A 16,188-nucleotide genomic window follows, 5' to 3' on the forward strand; every position below is an offset into this window, starting at 1 on the left:
CATTTTGTGTGCGTTGCTCAAGATTTCCAGCATCTGCAGAGTCTCGTGCTTGAAGTCTGGGTCTGTTTTGGGAATCTGGTCTTGAGCATACCAGTGACGTGGCATGACTTTGTGAAACTTGGCACTATTGGTCTGGGAAATGTCACTGGCATTGGTTCACTTACTTTTCTCATGAACCTTGCAGAGATTGTGATATCTTTCCACTGTGCTGCTTGTTACTCTAAATATGGTTACATCAGAACTACTTACAGCAGCTCACACCAATTTGTATAGTCAAATGTTTGCATTATATAGGTTCCTGTAATTTATACTGTTGCCTGCAATTTCCCACAGAAGGGTTTGAAAAGCCCATATAAATTTCTGAAAAAAAGAAATCTTTTAAAGAAATTACAGATTTGCCAAAAATATATCTTTTTTTTTTGGCTTTACAAGGGCATTGGATTTACAATGCTAATTTAAAAACCAATAATCTCAATTGCTACTGTTTCCTTGTGCAACGTTACACCAAAACAGATATTGTTTGTTCTAGCATGATGTTCCCTATTGACATTACCAACATCTGTTGTGCTTCATGCTGAGAATTGTTTGTACAACCAACTCTCAAAAGGGACATAATACTCTTCCAGATGTAGGAAAATGTTGCTACTCTATGCGTGAATGCTGTAATAATGGGAAGGAACGAGAGGATGCTCTGAAGGACAGAAACGAACTGGACAGGCTGGCAAAGCCCAGAAGAGGCTTTTTTTTTATATATAGAGGCCACAGAAACCCTGCAGGACTACAGCCAGGCATTCCTTGAGGAAAGCTGATCTTAACAGAAGACCTCCCTGGTATGTGCAGTGTCTGAATACCCGCATGTCAGGGAAGCAAACATCTGAGCCTTTACCTGTGGGCTGAAGGAAAATTAGAGGAAGTCTCTTCCGCTGGAATAGGGAATTTGGGTGACCTGTTTCATGCAGAGAACAGCTGCATCAGCCTGGGATGGTTCTGAGCTAGGAAACAGAGAGCGGCCTGATCTTGACTTCCACAAGCATCAGCAAGCTATTCAAAGCAAACCACAGACCAGGAGGTCAGTGGGTGACAAATAATGCTATGTGAGTGTAGGCTTTTTAAACTAGGATGGCTTCAGGAAAATAAAAGGGTGAGTAAGACATAGAATAAAACAAGGAGCACAAAATACTCAGCAAGCCAGAGAGCAGACTAACAGAGTTCACATTTCGGCTCTGGGAACCTTCACCAAAATGCCACCCTCCTACCCGAATGTTTGGATTTCTTTTATTATCTCATATGGGTGGCAGGTAAGGTCAACATTTGATTTCCCATGAGACGGTGGTAATGAGCCACCTTATATAATTCTACAGTCCATGTAGAGATAACTCCACTGTTACTGGGTAGGTTTTGTTTTTGGACATCATGCCAGTTAGAAAAATGTAAAGTGATACTGCAGTGTTAACTCATTTACTGACTAGATTAATGGCCACACAGTAGATATTTCCACAAGAGTAAAGCTACTTTGATCTACAGAAGGCAAACTAGAGCTGCACTGTGAGAAGGGCGAAATTCATTTTGCATTCCAATATGACAGCTTTAAATCAGCAATTTCAAATAGTGGGTCTCAATAATGCTGAGTTGTCTCATAAATTCATTTGGATCTGAAATGTATGACATTACTTAATCTGGTCTAGATCTGACTCTGGACCCACCAATGTGGCTGACCTTAAAATACATTGAGTGGCCACTCTACTAAGTACACCTGCTCATTAATACAAGTATCTAATCAGCCAATCATGTAGCAGAACTCAATGCAAAAAGCATGCAGACATGGTAAAGAGGTTTAGTTGTCGTTCAGACCAAATAACAGAATGGGAAAGAAATGTGATCTAAGTGACTTTGACCGTGGAATGACTGTTGGTGCCAAACAGGCAGGGTGGTTTCACTAACTCAGAAACTGCTCATCTCCTGGGATTTTCACACACACAATAGTTTCTAGAGTTTACAGAGAATGGTGCAAAAACAAAACAATAAACATCTAGTGACTTGCAAGTCTGTAAGTGAAAACACCTTGTTAATGAGAGGTTAGAGGAGAATAGCCAAACCGGTTCAAACTGATAGGAAGGAGATAGTAACTCAAGTAATGAGATGTTACAACAGAGGTGTGCAGAAGAGCATCTCTGAACGCGCAACACATCGAAACTTGAAGGAGATCAGCTACAGCAACAGAAACCCATACTGGGTTCCACTCCTGTACCTAGTAAAGTGGCTATGGAGTATACCCTCAATTCAGATATAATCAAGGACAGGCGGTGGATGTTGTGAATGGACAATGAGTGACACCAACTGCTGTGAATGAATATAAAGTTACGAACAAGTAAAGTCATCTCCCTGCTATCACCCAATCCCTTCACCAGTTACAGCACAATTTCTTCCCTTACCCCCAAACTGACCCATGACAGTACATTCTAGCTGCAATTGACAGTGGAACCTCTGGCTGATTTAGACTACTCAGCTCTCTGCTCTTCCCAACATAGGACACACAAGACTCATTATAGCCCAAACCATTTTCCCACTTTAAGTCAAATCAGTTAGTCAAATTAAAACTACAAATTTCTCAGCATCCAGGTTAGTATTACCAAAGGGCAGCATATTTGGCAATTGTCACGTGGGTCAGTACTGTGGGCAGTTTTGGTCTCCTTATTTAAGAAAGGATGTGCTGACGTTGGAGAGGGTACAGAGAAGATTCACTAGAATGATTCTGGGAATGAGAGGGAATATGAGGAACGTTTGTCCGCTCTTGGACTGTATTCCTTGGAGTTTAGAAGAATGAGGGGAGACCTCTTAGAAACATTTCGAATGTTAAAAGGCATGGACAGTGTGGATGTGGCAAAGTTGTTTCCCATGATGGGGGAGTCTAGTACGAGAGGGCCTGACTTAAGGATTGGAGGGCGCCCATTCAGAACAGAAATGCGAAGAAATTTTTTTAGTCAGAAGGTGGTGAATCTATGGAATTTGTTGCCACGGGCAGCAGTGGAGGCCAAGTCATTGGGTGTATTTAAGGCAGAGATTGATAGGTATCTGAGTAGCCAGGGCATCAAAGGTTATGGTGAGAAGGCGGGGGAGTGGGACTAAATGGGAGAATGGATCAGCTCATGATAAAATGGCGGAGCAGACTCGATGGGCCGACTGGCCTACTTCTGCTCCCTTGTCTTATGGTCTTATGAGTCTGGAAATAGTTTAATTAGTACTTGCGGAGTCAGAACTTTCCTGGCTAGATTATGAATTAAAGATTCTGAGATAACAGAGGAACTGAACCTTGGTTAAATATCAACTTAGGGTGAAGGTGGGGGTAGGAGTCATATCAAGCTTTGAGTTGACTGTGTCAATGTCTCCTCTCTTTTCCTCCCCCACTCCCCACCAATGGTCTGTCACTGTTTAAGTACAGACAGGCATTCCGCAAGAATAAATAGAAGCAAACATAAAAATGTTAATCATAAACCCCTGTAACAGGAAGATTCATTTGCAATTGTGTTGCAACATTCATCTGCTAACCTCTGAGTTTATGCCAGACAGAAGATTAAAGTCTGCTGTCTCTGCTGGTTAGAGGGGCTGAGTGCAAAACAGCCTACGGCAGTCTGACCCAATATGTTAAACAAATCTGGGAGACTCTGAAACTGCTGCTACGCCAGGACTCAAAAATTCTCAACCCAATCCCACAGGTCTCCATGTTTCACATGTTGTTAAGACATCACAAAGGGTAACAGGCAGTTTCACACCTGGGTGGTGGTGATGCTGAAGCCACGTCCGACTCAGCTGCAAAGCCAGCGATGCATTTAATTTCTGATGGTCTCCTGCCAAACCCAAACTCAGCTTCTCCCTCTCAAACTGGAAGTCCTCCAGATCTGGACACAGCTTCAGGGAGCACTGGGAAAGGAAATGTTTGGAAGCAGCTCATTATTCACAATGATCATGCTTAATCCCAAGTACCGAGTCCCTCATGGTCAAACATCAGCATTGATTGTCGAGTTTAACAGGTCAGTCGGATGAGGTGGCAAGTTGTTGGTGCTGTAATAGTGTTATGCTAACTGCTAAGTTGTCCCAAGTGTCTTACTGTTCACTCAATCACTCTTCAAATGAAATCACTATAATAATGTAGATAACCCATGCAATCAACAAGTTTCCACAAACAGCAGTGTGAAGATTAGCCAGTTAATCTACCCAAGCAGAGAGTGTGGGCTGAGCATCTACTTTCAAATATTTGGTGTCCACCTGAGAGTTGACAAGGGCTTGATAAAACATTCCATTTAAGAGACATCACCTCTCTCAGCACTGTCCAATTACACCCATATGAGCAGTTCACCCACTAGCCCGTATGTCACAGGAACGTGGAAGGGAACCAGAGCACTCAGAAGAAACTCAGGCGGTCCTGGGGAGGATGTACAAACTGCCTCCAGACAGTGGCAGAATGGAACCTAGGCTGCTGCCACTTTAATAGTGTTGTGCTGTCCATTACACTACCATAAGGTGCCAGTCTACATTTTTGCTCGAAGTTTTGGCATGGGACCTAAATTTCCCACTGTCTCAGGGAGAACTCTGTGGTGCAGCCAACAATTAGGTGAAAGCTACAGCCTTTAACCACTGAGGTACACAGGAGGTATTAAAGAACCACCCTGCTCTCAATGTCCAATCAGTAAATAAGAAACACTGATTAAGTATATATGAATAGAACAGCTGCTGTAATAGGCTTCAGCGATCTGAATAGGGAAAATTGAATATCTGTGATGGGATACCCAAGCTTTCTGAAATCTAAGACTGCCACGGCAGAATGAAGAACAGCAGGCCAAGCAAACGTAGGATCACATTGGATGTTGTTGGACCCCATGGTAAAAAGAGCCTGCATGTCTTAGTCCACCATAGGCCAATCAAATATACCAGTGATGACCCCTTGCTAGGACCGGGACCGGGACTGGGATTTTGTTTTTTTTTTTGCATTCTAAGGGACAAACCCTCTGTGCAGCAACACTTCGAGGGGTCAGCAGGGTAAGGTAATACCATCTTTGGCAGCTACAGCAGTGAACTTCCTTCCATCACAAGGGTAGAATTACAGTAGAAGGGGCGGCACGGTAGCATAGAATCATGGCTGAAAGATTATAGCTGGGTGCTTAATGTCCAAGGACACACATTGTATTGAAAGGACAGGCAGGAAGGCAGAGGAGGCGGCATTATTCTGTTGGTAAAAAATGAAGTCAAATCATTAGAAAGAGGTAACGAAGTCGGAAGGTGTTGAACAATTGTGGATAGAGCTAAGGAACTGCAAGGGTAAAAAGACCCTGATGGAAGTTGCACACAGACCCCAAACAGTAGTAAGAATGTTGTCTACAAATTACAATCAAAGATAGAAAATGCATGCCAAAAGGGCAATGTTACAATAGTCATGTCAAACTTCAATATGCAGGTAGATTGGGAAGATCAGATTGGTGCTGGATTACAGGAGGGGGAATTTCTAGAGTGCCTACGAGATGGCTTTTTAGAGCAGCTCGTGGTTGAGCCCACTAGAGGATCAGCTATTCTGGACTGGGTGTTGTGTCATGAACGACAATTGATTAGAAAACTTAAGGTAAAAGAACCCTTAGGGGAAAGTGATCATAATATGATTGTATTCACCCTGAAATCCGACGAGAAGCTAAAGTTAGATGTATCAGTATTACAGGGGATAAAGGGAATTGCAGGGCCATGAGAGAGGAGCTGGCCAGAATTGGTTGGAAAAGGACACTGGCAGGAATGACAGCAGAGCAACAATGGCTGGAATTTCTGGAAGCATTTCCGAAGGTGCAGAATACATACATCCAAAAGAGGAAGAAGTATTCTGAAGGAAAGGTGACACAACCATAGCTAACAAGAGAAGTCAGAGCCAACATACTAGTTGAAATGAGGGCATATAACAGAGCAGAAATTAGTCAGGTTAGGGGATTAGAAGTTCTTAAAAACTAACTGAGGGCAACTGAAAAAGTAATTAAGGCAAAGATGGAACATGGAAGTAAGCTAGCCAATAATATTAAAGAGAATACCAGAAGTTTTCTCAGATACATAAAGTGTAAAAGAGTGGCGAGAGTGGATATTGGAACACTGGAAAACGATGTTGGAGAGGTAGTAATGGGCGATCACGAAATAGCAGATGAACTGAATATGCATCTTGAATCAGTCTTCACTGTGGAAGACACTTAGCAATATGATGGAAGTTCCAGGTGTCAGGAGTCATGAAATGTATGAAGTTACCATCACCAGGGAGAAAGTTCTTGAGAAACTGACAGGTCTGAAGGTAGTTAAGACACCTGGACCGGATGGTGTACAGCCTAGAGTTCTGAAAGAGGAGACTGAAGAGATCATGCCGGCATTAGTAATGATCTTTCAAGAATCACTAGATTCTGGAATGGTTCCAGAAGACTGGAAATTCTAAATGTCACTCCACTCTTCCAAGAGGGGAGAGAGGCAAAATGAAGGAAACTATAGGCCAGTTAGTCTGATCTCAGTGGTTGGGAAGATGTTGGAGTCAATCATTAAGGATGATGTCTCAGGGTACTTGGAGGCACATGATAAAATAGGCCGTAGTAAGCATGGTTTCCTCAAGGGAAAATATTGCCTGACAAATCTGTTGGAATTCTTTGAAGAAGTAACAAGCACGATAGACAAGGACAAATCAGTTGATGTTGTGTACTTGGATTTTCAGAAGGCCTTTGACAAGGTGCCACACCAGGCTGCTTAACAAGCTACGAGCCCATGGTATTACAGGAAAGATTCTAGCATGGATAAAAGCAGTGGCTGATTGGCAGGAGGCAAAGAGTGGGAACAAAGGAAGACATTCCTGTTTGGCTGCTGGTGACCAGTGGTGTTCAACAGGGGTCTGTGTTGGGACCAATTTGTTTTACAATGATTTGGATGATGGAATTGACAGCTTTGTTGCAAAGTTTTGCAGATGATATGAAGATAGGTTGAGGGACATGTAGTTTTGGAGGAAGTAGAGGGGCTACATAAAGACTTAGATTAGGAGAACGGGCGAAGAAACGGCAGATGGAATACAGTGTCGAGAAGCGCATGGTCATTCACTTTGGTAGAAGAAATTAAAGGGTTGACTATTTTCTAAATGGAAAGAAAACGCAAAAAACTGAGGTGCAAACTTGGGAGTCCTTGTGCAGGATTCCCTAAAGGTTACTTTGCAGGTCGAGTGTGGCGAGGAAGGCAAATGCAATATTAGCATTCATTTCAAGAGGACTAGAACATAAAAGCAAGGATGTAATGTTGAAACTTTATAAAGCATTGGTGAAGCCTCACTTGGAGTACTGTGAGCAGGTTTGGCCCCTATCTTAGGATGTGCTGAAACCAGAGAAGGTTCACAAAAATGATTCCAGGATTGAATGGCTCGTCATATGAAGAATGTCTGATGGCTCTGGGCCTGTATTCACTAGAATTCAGAAGAATGAGGGTTACCTCATTGAAACCTATCAAATGGTGAAAGGACAAACAAGAGAAAATCTGCACGCAGACGCTGGAAATCCGAACAACACACACAAAATGCTGGAGGAACTCAGCAGGCCAGGCAGCATCTATGGAAAAGTAAGTACAGTCGATGTTTCGGGCCAAAACGTTGACTGTACTTTTCCATAGATGCTGTCTGGCCTGCTGAGTTCCTCCAGCATTTTGTGTGTGTTGAATGGTGAAAGGCCTTGAAACAGTAGATGTAGAGAGGATGTTTCCTATGGTGACAGAGTCTAAGACCAGAGGAGAGAACCTCAGAATAGAGGGACATCCTTTTAGAACAGAGATGAGGAGGAATTTCTTTTGCCGGGGGGTGGTGAATCTGAGGAATTCTTTGCCTCAGGCAGCTGTGGAAACCAAATCTTTATGTATACTTAAGGCAGATGTTGATAGATTCTTGCAAGGTCAGAGCATGAAGGCATTCAGGGAGAAGGCAGGAAACAGGGGCTGCGAGGAAAATTGGATCGGCCATGATGAAATGGTGAAGCAGTCTCAATGGGCCAAAATGGCCCAATTCAGCTCCTGTATCTTATAGTCTTATAGTTAGCACAACGCTTTACAATGCACGCGGCCTGGGTCCAGTTGGTGTCACTGCTGTTTGGAAGGACAGTACAGAGGTAAATGAAAGTCACAAGTCGGCCATGAGAAGGGAAAAAGAACCACTTATCCACAAGGCTAAGTTAGAAGCATGATGGAATACTCTCTGTACTTGTCTGGATAAGTGCAACACTAGCAAATCTCAAGAAGCTTGACATTCCAACACCCTGAACATTCATTCCCCCCACAGTGCGTACTCACTGTAACATGCACTCCAATTACTCCCCAAGGCTACTTGTGACAGCACCTCTCCAACCCATGAGCCCTACCACCAAGGTGGACAAGAGCAATGGGATCTCCTGCACCTGAAGATTCCCCCAATTAGCACATAACCCAGTATGGAAAGATATCATCCATCATCACTAGATTTTAATCGTGAAAATCCCTAGTGGGAATACCTTCTCCAGAAGCTTTACTGTAGTTCCTGGATGCTGTGTATCACCTAGAAATGGGCAGTAAAAGTACACCTCAATTTGGATTCCTCTCCCAACCACTCAAATTTTACTTACTCCAATCTCTTTTGCTCTTTCAACAAGGACAGCCATTGGCCCACTGGGTTGTGGAACTGTGAATGCAGGGACGCCAGGCTGGAAAACAAAAGGAAAATGTGACAGTTTACCCTAGAAGCGAAGATCAGAATTCCAAAGCAATAATAAGTTGTCACTTGTCAGAAAAAGACAAGGTAAGAGGAGGGACAAAATTTCATGACTAACATCAATGAGAATAAACCTGATTCTTTGGAAAGAATGGGCACTTACTTAGCATTTGAGGATATCCTAAATTATTCCATGTAAAAATCTTTTTTGAGGAAAGTTAAAAGAATAAACATCTTGTAATTTCAAAAGCAAATTTTAAGATTTTGAAATGTTCAGTGGAAAAGATTCTCAGCTTTCAAAAAGTTAGCTTTTATTGCATGCTCAAACTCATAGTGCATCTATATAAGCAGGACTGGAAGAATCATATGACCATCAACATTGAGATATTTACATTCTACTTGTAGCTGCTTCCTCTTACCTTGAATATGCCTCCTTTCTGCCACGCGATTTTCTCCATGGTGTCTCCTAGGATACTGATATGATCAATCCCCAGTGATGACACTCCACACACTATGGGACGCCTAAACATTTCAAGCAAACTCAAGGTTAATGTGTCAGATTAAATGCCAAGCAGTAGTGCTTAGGCCAGCAATCATGGATAAGAGAGGAGCTTGTTGCATGCACCAATATGGAACTGTAAAAAACAGTCAACACAGACACATCGCCGAGCAAAATAAAATCCATTACCTTATTATGTTGGTACAGTCATAAGCTCCACCAATCCCAACTTCTAATATTGTGACATCAATCTGAAGGAACACAAATGGTAATGCTTAGAATTTAAGGGGTTTATTTCACGGTGATTTATCCCCACCAACCAATTAGTCACAGAACAGTGCAGCACAGAAGCAGGCCGTTTGGCACATCCAGTCCGTGATGAACTATTCATCTCCCTAGACCTGCACTCGGAACATAGACCTCCACACATCTCCCATTCATGTACCTATCCAACTTTCTCTTAAATGTTGAAATCAAATCCTCACCCACAACTTCCACTGGAAGCTCATTCCACACTCTCAACACCCTCTAAAGGATGAAGATCCCCCTCATGTTTGCCTTAAACATTTCACCTTTCACCCCCAACCCATGACCCCCATTTCTAATCTTATACTACCTCAGTGGAAAGAGCATTTAGCCTACTTATACCCCTCATAATTTTGCATCAAATCACCACTTGGCCTTCCTTGCTCAACGGGAATAAATTCCTCAGCTATTCAACCCTTCCCGATAACACGTCAAGGTAACATTCTCTGCACTTTTTCTATCTTATTGACATTTTTCATATAGGTAAGTGACCAAACTACACACAATCCTCCAAATCAGGTGTCAGCAACGCCTTTTACAACTCCAATATAACAACCCAACTCTTGTACTCAATACTATGATTTATGAAGGCCATTTGGGTCATCTAATAGACACACATAATACCTCAAGACTACTCTTAAACATCCAGTTATAAAGAGGAATATATATTGAAAATAATTAAGTTGTGCAAAAAAAGTGAGATCACTCTTCTCACCTCCTGGTTCCTCCTCCTTCCCTTTTTTCCATGGTTCACTTCCTGTCCTATCAGATTCCTCCTTCTTCAACCTTTTACCTCTTCCACCTATTCCCTTCCAGCTTCTTACCTCATCCCACCTCTCCCTCACCTGGTCTCACCCATCACCTGCCAGTTTGTATCCTCCTCTCCACCCTCCTATTCTAGCCTTTTCCTCCTTCCTTTCCAGCTCTTATGAAGGGTTTTGGCTCTAGACTTTGACTGTTTATTCCTCTACGGAGATGTTGCTTGACTTGCTGAGTTCATTCAGCATTCTGTGTGTTGCTCAAGACTACCCTCACTTTCTCCATACTAGATACTATACCTTTTCATGCAAGAAGATGTGGAAGGCAAGGATGGTGAGAAACCGAAAATATGCAGGCATGGTCCCGGAGTCACTGTCCTGGGTACAGCATCAAGACGAGGCGTGGAGGGGAAAAGAAGAAAACCATTTAGTGCTGTTTCATATCCCATTCCCCAAAGTATCCAGAGGTCCTTTATTTGTAACAAGATCACACAAAAGCCTTCATCTCCGAAGGCCCCACAATGCTAGTTAATGCAACTTGCATTCTGCAAGTCAAAAATCAGACGAACACATTCATTCCTTCCACAGTGTGTACTATCTATAACATACACTTCAATTACCCACTCAAGCAACTAATGACAACACCTCTCCAACCAACAAGCCCTACCACCAAGGCAGACAAGAGCAATGGCAACTCCAACACCTGATGATTCCCTCTAGTTAGCACATAATCCTGATTGGAAATATTTTACTGACCCATCATCGCTGGATTTAAACCCTGCAAACCCCTACTCTGGGAATACATTCACTAGAAGGACTGCAGTAACGCCAGGCTACTGTGTTCTGCCGTCTTCTCAAAGGTAACCAAAGAGGTCCTTCTGCAGCTGTACAGGGCCCTGGTGAGACCACACCTGGAGTACTGTGTGCAGTTTTGGTCTCCATATTTGAGGAAGGACATTCTTGCTATTGAGGGAGTGCAGCGTAGGTTCACAAGGTTAATTCCCGTAATGGCGGGACTGTCATATGTCGAAAGATTGAAGCAACTGGGCTTGTATACGCTGGAATTTAGCAGGCTGAGAGGGGATCTTATTGAAACAGATAAGATTATTAAGGGATTGGACATGCTGCAGGCAGGAAGCATGTTCCCGCTGATGGGTGAGTCCAGAACCAGAGGCCACAGTTTAAGAATTAGGGGTAGGCCATTTAGAACGGAGTTGAGGAAAAACTTTTTCACCCAGAGAGTGGTGGATATGTGGAATGCTCTGCCCCAGAAGGCTGTGGAGGCCAAGTCTCTGGATGCTTTCAAAAAAGAGATGGATGGAGCTCTTAAAGATAGTGGAATCAAAGGTTATGGGGATAAGGCAGGAACTGGATACTGATAGTGGATGATCAGCCATGATCAGAGTGAATGGCGGTGCTGGCTTGAGGGGCCGAATGGCCTACTCCTGCACCTATTGTCTATTGTCTAAATGGGTGGCAAATGCTGACCTTGCCTGGTTAATGCAATTTGCACTCTGCAAGTCAAAAATCAGCAACACACAGGATTAAGTACTCATTACACAAAGGATAACAAATTGCTCCAAACTAATGAACTGGATCAAAATCCATTCCAGTTAATTACACTGGAAATATTTTCAAAGCATGGTTCATGATGGAAGCTTACTACTAATGAGTCAATAGCACCTATGAAATGGGTATTTGATTCGAGACTCATGAAAATAGAAAAGGGAAACTTAAAGTTTCTTGTTGGTGTAGTATACGCAACTGCCAATCATCACAGAACCCTCAATGTAGACCTAGAAACATATTTCAACAACACAATTCTTGTGACAGAAATCATCAATACTTGCAGAAAGAGTGAATAAAAAAAATTGAAAGGTGCCCCGACCAATGATGATCAGTCTCTTACCTTTGTTTCTTCCAATCGATTATACACTTGCCAGAAGTACTTTGTGAAGAGATCTTTGCTGATTGGTTTGCCATTAATCCTGATTCTCTCCCTTACTTGCACCAAGTGTGGGGAACTGTTTACAAGAGATGATTAAAATACACCAACTGTAAAATGCAGTGAAAAGCTCGCATGAGCAAACAGCAAAAGCAATAAACCAGGCGTATATTTCAACTGCACCTTTTCCCAAAGTTTCAGAATGGTCCAAAGCACTTTACATACAATGGAGTGTCACTGCTACTGTAGAAGTGCAGCAATCAATTACCTCACGTCAATTTTCCACAAATAGAATGACCTCTTATATCTATCCTAATAAAGGGTCTCAGCTCGAAATGTCGACAGTTTATTCCCTTCCATAGGTGCTGCCTGACCTGCTGAGTTCCTCCAGCATTTTTGTGTGTTGCTCTGGATTTTAAGCATCTGCAGAATCTCGTGTTTATGACCTCTATCTATTTGTGTATTATGGGTTAAGGTTTAGGTCAGGGATTCATCAATGGTAGGGGGCCCAAAGAAAGGCATGAAAAAGGTTAGGAACCCTTGGTTTTGGAAAACACTCCTGTTCTAATTGAAAACAATGCTGTAGACCCACCTGAGCAAAAACAGCCTTCGTTTAAAGTATCATCTGAGAGGTGTTACCTCCCACACCACAACACTCCCTCTGAATGCCAATGGAGTACTAGTCTACATTTTTGTTTGAAAGACAATGGACCAGGGAAAAGACACTAGCAGGGTAGGGCAGGGGTAGGGAGAAACAAAAGAAATTTAAAATCCAGATAGCACGAGAAGGGCAGTCAAAAGTACATCAGGGGCAAGAGTACATAAAAGGGAGTATGGAAAGAGAGTAAAAGAGCAAAGTACATGAATGAGATTATTCACATTTAAACTATGATTGAGATTGTTCACTTCCTTGTGACTCTGTAAATAAACAACAGTGTGTAACAGTAAATTGGCATAAAGCATGACAGTGAGATTTTGAAAGAATGCATTTTTCTAACTAATTATAGCCACAAACAATAGTTCAGCTGTTCAGAAACAAACAACCCCAACCCCATTTGGCCAACACCAAACTCATGATCATTAGTGAATCAAGCAATACTTCAGCCTCACATTGGGATCAGTTCATACAATGAACAGATTCTAAAGAGCAACCAGCTCATTTTTCTTGTTAAATGTTGAGATGAACGTGATTTTTAGCAACTGGATTGCACTGGAGGGCTCACTTCTATTTCTGTCATCCTGTATTCATTTCATGAGTTTAATCCAGATGTAATGTTATCTCTACACTGCAATTACGAATAAGCTTAATTATCCCAACTAGTTGAAACTGTATGACCTTTAACATACTCAATACTGCTATCTGTTTCGATACCAACTGAGATTATCTAGACTAGGGGTTGCTAACCCATCAATCGCGATTGACCGGTTGATCTTTGAGACTTTCCCAGTAGATCCTGAAGAAAAATCAAAAATAAATACACAAATGCTGTTGTAATGTGAGCATTATAAAAGTAAGTAATACTAATTAGGATAGGTAATATAGCAATATTTTCGCTAAAAAGCTGTTTGTAAAGAGAGATTGTTTCCGGGTTGCGGGGGTTTAGTTCCGTTCTTCCTGCCCAGTGCGCATGTGTGTAGTTCCCCTGCCATGCACCGCGTTTTCAGCGTAGCCTGTGCTGCATCAAAGTGACCAATCAGATTAGGTAACAGTACAGACTGTCGCAAACATCAATATACGGCAGTGTCCCCAACCTCCGGGCCTCGAAGCATGCAGGGGTGCAGCGGTAGTTGGGATGCACACAGCACATCTTTAAGAAAAAAAGCCGAAATAAACAACCTAATTAATTAGGTGAATGTCGGCTCAGATCAGAGGCAACGCAATCCACACTCGCTCGTGATATCCTGATAGCATGGCGGAGGCTCCACGAAAGAAGGCAAAAACGTACAAATTCCATCCAGAATGGGAAGAGGAATTTCTATTTACCTTGGTGAAAGACAAGTGTGTATGTATGTTGTGCCACCAAACACAAGCACTGACTAAAAGAGGGAATCTGGAGCGGCACCGCAACACCAACCACCAGGAATTTAAAGACACCTCCCCCCAAAGAGCGCAACTTGTGCCAGGAAAGTTGAGGAGCTGAAATCGGGGTTGAAGGCCCAGCAATCGTTTTTCACAAAACATGCTGCTCAAAATAAGGCTGCTATTGAAGCATCATTTCGTGTAAGTCACCTTTTGGCTAAACACAAGAAGCCTTTTACAGATGGCAATTTATTCAAGGAAGCAATGGTCATTACCGCAGAGACTGTTTTTAATGACTTTAAAAAGAAAAACGGCATCACAACCATAATACATAATATACTGCTTGGCCCTGCAACAGTGACAAGGAGGGTACAGTCACCGTCAGAGGACGTGAGTATTTTTCACTACAGTTCGATGAATCCCTGGATGTAATGCAAACAGCTCAGCTTGTTGTATTTGTCAGAATGGCTTTCCAGGATTTTACAACAAAGGAGGACTTCCTCACTCTTTTGCAATTAAAGGAAAGAACGAGGTGAGGATATTTACAATGAGTTTTAAAAATATGTCCGTGAAAATGACATCCCCATTCATAAACTGGTGGCAATTACTACTGATGGGGCCCAGCAATGTGCAGTGTGTTTTATAGCACTAAAAGTCAGTGCCTACTTCAGGTCAACTTATCTATGTGAAATTGCATTTTCACAGATGAAAATTGTTAAATCTAAGTACAGGAGCTGACTTACTGACAGACACCTCACTAAGGTTGCCAACTTTCTCACTCCCAAATAAGGGACAAAAGTAGCAGTCAAATCCTGGGAAATTTGTGTTTACCCTGAGAAAGACTACCATGACCATGAAGCCTTGCGCGGGCACCTGTATGTGCATGCACGTACGTGTTGAGTTTTCTTTACCCAACGAATCGGTTTTGGCTTAATCTTCATTATTTCTACTTTATATAGGCTGTGTATTTATCATATCATTCCTGCTTTTACTATATGTTAGCGTTATTTTAGGTTTTATGTGTTACTTGGTATGATTTGGTAGGTTTTTTTTGCTCAAAATTTTTTTCCATATAAATTAATGGTAATTGCTTCTTCGGCGTAAAGCATTTCGGCACAAAAGGTTTCATAGGAATGCTCTACCTTAGCGGGGGAATACTGGACAGTTGGCAACCCTCCACTTCACAGACTGTCTCAGACTGGCTGTCTGTACTTGAGCCAAATTTCAGGGAACTAGCAGGAAGTATTCAGCCCCAGTCATCACACTGAGTGCAACAGTCAATTTTTATTCATTTATTTTTCGTGTTGAAATAAAATTAAATAATGAAACTTAGAATTAAAGGTGTGAAGTATTGTAATATTCTTAAAGAAGGACAGCTATGGCCTGTGTGATATGCTAGTTACAGTGTTTTCTCGTTTGAATTAATTTGAAAGTTTGACAAAAGTATTTTGTGTAATTCAAACACAATTCGCCCAAATAAAAGGCCTCAAATTGTAAGTACAATCTGAGCTGTTTTTTCTCTAAACCATTTAGTAGGTAGATCTTGCCTTTCACTGAGGTCAACGTAGGGGATCTTGGGCTTAAAAAGGTTGGTGACCACTAGTCTAGACCAATTTCCAAAAAAAAACTTATGAAGGAGGGAATGCTGTATTTCTAGACTAGATTTGAAACTGTAACTCAAAAATGAAATGCTATTTTTAAATTTTAAACTCTACAACAGTTTGCCACAGGAATGCAGCCATTACTTTTCAAGTTGGGTACTTATAGATAATTCCTCAGTCCAAGGAGAGAACATTTGAGCATGAGGGAAAAATTCCTTCAGATAACATTACTCTGAAGCAGCATTTCTCAATACCCATCAACTAAGCTTTTAATCAATACCCAACCCATTGGTTAGATTCAGCCAGGTACAGATGTACCGCAGAGAGCATTCCAACTGAC

The 16,188-nt window shown here is 42.0% G+C and overlaps 1 protein-coding gene across 1 annotated transcript in view; it reads right to left on the minus strand.

The window, feature by feature from the left end:
- fpgs (folylpolyglutamate synthase) overlaps positions 1 to 16,188 on the minus strand; it is a 69,429-nt gene that overhangs the window by 22,634 nt on the left and 30,607 nt on the right. Inside the window, exons 5-10 of the mRNA XM_072240161.1 lie at positions 12,192 to 12,306; positions 10,583 to 10,660; positions 9,408 to 9,469; positions 9,139 to 9,241; positions 8,634 to 8,711; positions 3,771 to 3,918 (exon numbers count right to left, since the gene is read on the minus strand). Coding sequence (XP_072096262.1) covers positions 3,771 to 3,918; positions 8,634 to 8,711; positions 9,139 to 9,241; positions 9,408 to 9,469; positions 10,583 to 10,660; positions 12,192 to 12,306 — 584 coding nt within the window. The remainder of the gene's footprint in view (positions 1 to 3,770; positions 3,919 to 8,633; positions 8,712 to 9,138; positions 9,242 to 9,407; positions 9,470 to 10,582; positions 10,661 to 12,191; positions 12,307 to 16,188) is intronic.

The sequence above is a fragment of the Mobula birostris genome, chromosome 22 (assembly GCF_030028105.1).
Source record: "Mobula birostris isolate sMobBir1 chromosome 22, sMobBir1.hap1, whole genome shotgun sequence".
Lineage (NCBI taxonomy): Eukaryota > Metazoa > Chordata > Chondrichthyes > Myliobatiformes > Myliobatidae > Mobula > Mobula birostris.